Source organism: Oreochromis aureus, linkage group 13 (genome assembly GCF_013358895.1).
Source record: "Oreochromis aureus strain Israel breed Guangdong linkage group 13, ZZ_aureus, whole genome shotgun sequence".
NCBI classification, from domain to species: Eukaryota; Metazoa; Chordata; class Actinopteri; order Cichliformes; family Cichlidae; genus Oreochromis; species Oreochromis aureus.
The window spans coordinates 1,655,634-1,663,019 of record NC_052954.1 but is presented as its reverse complement, the minus strand read 5'-3'; the positions used below and the strand labels follow the sequence as shown (position 1 = coordinate 1,663,019).

At 36.2% G+C, this 7,386-nt stretch overlaps 1 protein-coding gene across 1 annotated transcript in view; it reads left to right on the top strand.

Moving 5' to 3' along the window:
* The first annotated feature begins 5,659 nt into the window (after positions 1 to 5,659).
* Positions 5,660 to 7,386, top strand: part of slc2a15a (solute carrier family 2 member 15a) — a 49,642-nt gene continuing 47,915 nt past the window's right edge. The window contains exon 1 of the mRNA XM_031727203.2: positions 5,660 to 5,835. Within this exon, the coding sequence (XP_031583063.1) occupies positions 5,791 to 5,835 (45 nt within the window). The 5' untranslated portion in view covers positions 5,660 to 5,790. The remainder of the gene's footprint in view (positions 5,836 to 7,386) is intronic.

Here is a 7,386-nt window from a genome sequence, read left to right as displayed (position 1 = left end):
ATCATCACATGTACTAATATTGAATCTCGTAGGCCCCCTGGTGGCCACATTATTGACCTGTGTGACAGGCCTCTGTGAAATACAAGAACTTGACAATACATCTGAAAGCAAGAAAAGCAGAAAAATGTCAATGATGTCACTGAAATATAATTCTAAATCACAGCTTTTTCAAATTCTAAATACAAACTCAATCAGTTAGCAGACTAAGAGGCACTGGTTTTCAAAATGCAAAACAATGATTAATAATTAATCTCACTCATGTTGCATCTGTTCAAACTAGGTTGAAGGGGAAAAAAGAGTTTTGTCAGATTGCAAAGAAAGCCTCAAATCAGTTATCCAGGTGTTAGGCAAGAAGATGGAGCAGCAACAATGCAGAGGAAGAGTGAAAGTAAGAGATGGCCTAGGCAGCAGAAGACAGTTTGTTCAATCTGTCAGTTTAGCTGAACACTTTAGATTGCAGTAACAAATAGTTAGAAATATTTGTGATAACAGCAAGAAACAGACAACAAGGAGATCTCTACCATGGTTAGACAACACTCAGGCGAACACTGACAGTCAGGCAGTCAGAGGCTCAGGAGGACCATGACAATCTGGTTTAATGTTTCTCATGGTACTTGCAGTATGTAAGTAAAATTAGTGTATTTTCATACATAGTATGTACAGTTTTTCACATTTGTATTAGATCTAAATTTAGTTTTTTGTTTGTTTGTTTGTTTGTTTGTTTTTAAATGTAGTTTTGTAGCACTTCACCAAAACATAAGAAACTAGACTTATTTCCACACTTTCATTTGACTAATTATGCATTGAAATATGTAACATGGCCTCATGAAGCCAAAACATAGCACATACATGTTTAGCATGGTAGTGTTTATTTTGCAGTCAATGAAAAATGTGCTTTTTTTAGTGGAAGGAAACATTTCTGAGAAGAGAGAACATTGTTTTGAAACTGAGCTGTTTAAACCAAAAACGCTAAGTGAAAAGAAAAAGAAAACATTGCAAGCCCATATAACCTTTTTATTTTTATATGAAGTCAGAAATGCTCTACCTTAAATATAGCTCATGCTGAGCTATAATGCTGAACAGTAGAACTACAGAGGATTAGAGACCTCTATAGATTCTTACTCTGGATGGCATTACCTTGGCCTCCAGTAACACTGTGAGGAACCTTGGAGTCATTTTTGACCAGGACATGTCCTTCAACGCACATATTAAACAAATATGTAAGACTGCTTTCTTCCATTTGTGCAACATCTCTAAAATTAGAAATATCCTGTCTCAGAGTGATTTGCTGCTGTATAAATAAAATTGACTTGAAAGTTTGTTTGTTAAATTTGTTTTATGTTTTACAATGATCTGACTTACCAGAAGTTCTTCTGGAATTTTAACAGTTTAAACCCAAAAAGATGTCCTGACAGATTTCTTTCATTAATTACAGGATCATTATCAGTATTTATTATCATGTAAAAACTGTTGCAGCTGCACTAATTTTCCTTATATTAAGATATCTCAGGGATTAAATGCCATGGTTCTTGGTCTTTGACCCAGGTTTTATGTTTTGTTTTGGACTTGTTATTCACTTCTTTCAAAGTGTAAGTTAATTATGTCCTAGTTTCTGAGCATGTTACTTTCCAGTGCCTCTGAGTTTGTATTTAGGTTCGTAACCAGAAGTCTGTTCAGTCTAGTTTCATCTCCGTGTTTGCTCTTCCTACAGTTAGGTCTCCATGTCTGTTGATCCTAGAGCAGGGGTGGGCAACCTCAGTCCACGAGGGCCAGTGTCCCTGCAGGTTTTAGATCTCACCCTGGGTCAACACACCTGAATCACATGATTAGTTCGTTACCAGGCCTCTGGAGAACTTCAGGACATGTTGAGGAGCTAATTTAGCCATTTAAATCAGCTGTGTTGGTTCGAGGACACATCTAAAACCTGCAGGACACCGGCCCTCGTGGACTGAGATTGCCCACCCCTGTCCTAGTGTCAAGCTCTCATGTTTCAGCCTGAGTCTGTGTGTGTGTTACTTCCTGTTTTATTTTGATAGTCTCCTGTCTTACGTGTATTATATTTATTTTTGCATCTCCTGTCTCGTCAGTCTGGCTTTGTTCAGGTGTTTCCACTCTGCTCTAATCTGCTCCTGTGTAAATATTGTGTGTGTCTCCCTCTGTTCTCTGCTGCGTTGTCAAACTGTGCTTCTTCATCGTGTGCCTTCTGTGAGGTCTCTGTTTGTTTCATAGTTTTCTAGTTTCCCAGTTCTTAGTTTCAGTATTTTTGTATTTCTTTTCAGGTTTCAAAGTAACAGCATTAAAGTTGCCTCCTTTAATTAATTTCATTATTTTGTTGTCTGTGAGTCCTGCAATTGGATCCTATTCTGCTTGCCACACAGCACACACTGACATTAAATGTGTCAATACTTCTCAACACTAAACTTGTTGTTGTTGTTTTTCACTAGTTTCACTACTTTGGCCCACTTCAGATCAAAGCAGGCTGTTTGTGTCCACAGTGTAAAATTAGTTTGACATTTCTTGCTTCTGGAGTTTTGGAGACTTGTACCTTTGTGTCTTTGTTGAGTTAAACTAGCCCAACATTTCATTAAGAAACTTCATTTCATTCGTTTTTTAAATTTGCATGCACTCAGATTTCAAATTAGGAATTAACATACTCAAGAGTCATATTGCTTTTCACGGTTAATTTAGTCTATTGTGCTTTCCCTCCTCTCACTTTGTCATTGAAGATATAGAAGAAACTCCAGCCTCACGCAGCTCTGTTGTCCTTATCGAGTGTTATCTGCAGTCGTGATTGATGTTTGCAGTCCCTCTGGTTTAGATAAGTGTCACATGCTTCGCACAGCTTTGAGCATGTGCCTGTCATCCCGTTTTGGCTATTATTCACTGCATCAGTACTTGTTCTTATGACTTACGGTCCTTTCTGAAGTGTTTTTGTATTTTTCACATACAGAGACAAACACTGCTGCTTTAATGCTACAAAAATGTTTTTCTCAATGACTTTAATTGCTAGTGAAATTTGAGAGACTTTGATTTTTTGGTAGATGGTTAGTATTCATCCTCCTAGCATGTCAGATTTTTTTTCAAATAAAAAACTGTTCCCATGGCAACTGCTTGCAACAGCTTTGGTAGAGGGGTTTCCTAGTTTACTAAAAATGTCCTTCTTACTTGTGCTTACTAGGGCTGTTGTTGTAATGCTGAGATTCTAAACTCAATACAGATACCCAGGAAAGCAATTTACACGCCACACCATGGGGGAGATTTTGACCCTGTCCTAAAACAACAGAAGTAATGGCAAAGAAGTCATATCTTGAAAAAGGTAACTTGTTAAATTTCAACATTTTTTTCCCCAATTATGAATTAGATGGAATGAAATAAGTAGTGAAAATGAAGTTTAAATGTTTTATTGATTTTGCAAAATATTTGGGTAATTTCATTACAGTTTGTGAATGTAAAACATATTTTAGAACCTAAACAAAGAGCACAGTATCTAACATATCTAAATAATTCAATTATGAATTAAAATTAATTATTGTGACTGAGTTTTTTTTGTTTTGTTCTTTGTGTGTGTTTGTTCTACTTTTTACTTTTTTACTATGTACATCACTTTGGTCAGCCTGTGTTGTTTTTAAATGTGCTTATAAATAAATTGAAATTGATTGATGATAGAAGAGCATTTTGGAAAAGCTAAACATGAACTTTGGATAAAGAGCTGTATTAGTCATGATTAAGAAGATAAAGTAGTGCAGTCACTGTAAAAAAAAAAAAAAAAAAACTGCCTGCATTTTTACAATGAACACATAGGTGGTTACAACAAAATCAGAAATTACTGAAGTCTCTCTATCATCCTGTGTGCAGCAAGCAACCTTCTGTTCTCTTTGTGTCCATAGTGTACTCAATATTACATCTGCCACCTGTTCAGCCTGCTATAATTATTCATCACTCTACAGTCTCTTAGCTGCTACTTACAACAGATGGCTACTATTGTCAGGTCATGTTACCACGTGTGTTAGCCAGGTTAACATTTATGACAACTGTTTAATACTTCAGGGTTGTTGAAACAGGAGCCTTACTGAGCTTTTCAACCTAAAGTACTGTGTAGTGTTAACTCAAATTAAATGAGTGTTAAATACTCAGCTGTTGATGAGGTGTGTGTCAGCTGGAGGAGTCACAGTTGGTACTGAAAAGGTTGAAAATGAGTTTCTAATCACTGTGGTAATCTTAGTGGTTACCACAGTGAAAAGGTGTGTTTTAGCTAAAACATTCTCTTTGCTAACACTTTTCAAGAAGTGTTTAGTACCTAACAGTGTGGCAAGCTAAACCTGAAATAAATAAAATAAAATAAATTAATAATGGACTAAAAATACTAAATGAATTTCCACGTGACATGAAAAAAGTCTCGGGGATAAGTCAAAAATGAATGCAGACTTTATGTCTTCTATTATTCGATATTTGTCTTCTAAAAATGATTTTTATGCAGGACTAATTGGCCAAAAGCAAAAAGTGGTAATGCTGTCCTGGATGTGTGTGACATTTACGAAAATAATTCATCCCAATTCGTGCTTTGTTGTCCTACAAACAAACCAAACGTGTACTTTTAGTTCTGTTTAAGCACTCAGCGCACGGTTAAAACAGCACGCAGGCTTCTGTTGTACTTGTAAAACACTGTTAGGCCTTTGCATGTTTTAAAAAGGGTTTTAAAAAAAATTGGCACATATAACCTTCATAATTCTGCAATTCTTTGTCTGTGCTCAAACCTAATTCTTACTATGCCTTCTATTCTAATGTAACCTAGAGCTTACAGCAGCATGGTAGAAAAGTACAGTGAGCCAATTTCTTCCTAATCCAACACCACAAGATTGTTTTTTTTCTTTTAACTTTAGGGCAAATTTCAAAGATATCTAGAGGTATAGCAGTTAATGAGTGTAGTAGAGTTTATCTGTGTGCCAGTGGGCTGGATTTTAGAACAAAACCAGCCTTTCAAGGAACAGCAATAGAGGTAAAGTCACAGGATTAAGAAATGTGTAATGCAAAGCAGGTGATTGTTCACGGTCACAGTAAACACTGCCCCTCTTCTTTCAACTGCAACTAAAACTATGAGCACATGATGACTGTGGTTACAGGGGGTAGGGCTGGGTGGAAGGTTCACTGAGGGAGAAATGCATTCAAAGATTAACAGTCTCACTGTGTGGTGGTTCTTATAAATGCAGAGGAAAAGTTTTCTTTTACAAGAGTACCCCCCCCTCCCCAAAAAAACCAAACAAACAAAGAAACAAACAAAAAACAAACAAACAAAAACAAACCTGTCACAGCTGTCATTCTCCCCTTTTCCCTACTTTCATCTCCTTTTCTCTACTGTTGTATTTTTGACTCCCTTTCATCTCCTCTTTCCTCTTTGCCTTCATTCTTGACGTCTCTCCTGTCTCACACGTATAACTTGTTTGACTTGGTGTTCCCTTTCTATTACTTTTATTACAAACGCATTTTTCGCTCCTCTCCTTTCCTTCTGTCTCTAGCATCTTTTTTCTTTCTTAGTGAATTCACTTAGAGCTAATTGCTTCCAGCAGGCTTTTCTCCAACTCTGTCACGCTGCTCTCCATCATGTGATGATATTATGTGGGTTTGTTACTGGTGGCAAACAGACTGCTCATTGGAGAAAAAGCCTGGAATACTTCAGTCTGTGGTTGAGAGCCCGTTTGACCACATCTGCTACGAAGGCGATGAGATTCTTTGCAGTGTAGAGAAAACACATTTTTCTTTTTACTTTTTGGGACCAGCTGACACGTTTCTTAAATGGCTGAGGAGGTTTTAATTCCACCGTCGGGGAAAATCACTTCGGTAAGTACAGACAGACAGGAATTAAATGGGTCAGAGGCAGAACTGAGGCTATCAACTGACTGATCCCATCTTGTGCTGGACATTAATTATATCAGCTAATAGCATTTAATATCGAGAAGAGGCCCTCTACTTTATCACAATTTTTAAGTAAGGTTGAAAGTTGAAACAAATTTATTGTGGTAAAAAGAAATCGCTGATTTTTTTTTTTAAATAAATGAGACAAGATTTACCAATTTTTGGAAACTGAGTAAACAAAATAACATTTTCAGTGGGTCAAGCTTAATAACTGAGTGAACAGAAATCATTCTGAATTTAATTTGTCATGTTCATTTTTAAAAATCAATGAAAACTTTCAGCTGTAAGAATCAGTTTTTTTATTTGTATATTACACCAAATACAGCTTTACAGTACCAGTGAGAGGTTAGTTCATTTTACATTAAATTCTCCTCTGATAAATCTTTTTCTATTGCTAGTCCATCTTGTGATCTCCATAGATGTGAATGCTTTCAGTAATGTACTTCACAAGTAGTAACCTAGTAGATAGTAGAAAATGTAAATTTGAAAATGTTAAATGCCTTAGTAAAACAGACTCACCATAACACTCTGGATGACACTTTCATTATGATAGAGAGGATAGTAGAAATGTTAACACAGTGGTGTTGTTTATCCAACACTAAAGTTGGATAAAAAACTTGACTTATTGACTTCATGACTGACACGATTTTCTGATCTTCTGTCTTCCTGTTCAAATGTATCAAACAATAATCAGTAACTCCATGACTCATCATTGGTGAAGAGCAAGCTGAAATAAGTCTCAATATGTGTTTCGACTCAGGAATGGTCTCGTGTGCAGCTAATGATGTTGGACACCAAACACATCAGAACATCAAAAGTAGCATTTTAAACTAACCAAGCACACAGACTGTGTGACAAACAGCCACGTATCAACAATAAAGAACACCAGCCCATCTACATCTTAGCTTTGCAACATGCTTAGATAATGTTAACTCAAACTTCATGCATGAGTCTCAAATTTTGAGAAGTAAAAATTAATCCTAAAGACTTCAGTATAACAAAGGACTTTACTAATAAACATTTTTTATACAGAAAATTAAGCACACTTATATAAGTTAATATAGATCATAACCTTGAGCCCGTAAACCCTTCTGCTCTGCAACAACAGTTCAACAATACATGGTTTTTATTCCAGCAATGTGATGCTCAGAGTTCTCCTCTGAGTTCTAAATATATTAACAGGTTATGAATGAAATAGAAAATGCAGTCATAATTAACATTTCCATACTATGCTTCACTTTGTTTTTTATGTTGATTGTTTTCATGGTCAGATGGCCCATCACAGTGAATTATGGGACAGTGTTTTATCCTCCCCTTTCATAAAGGATTGTCTAGTGTTTGCTAAAGGAAGCAAAAAAGGAAGCACTGAAACTCTTTTGCTTAGTATTTGGAGAAATATAACAGCTCTTATTGTTGCTCCATGCAGATGCTTCTGGTTCAAGTCTCTCAGTTAAGAACCGTCCTAAACAAAATGGA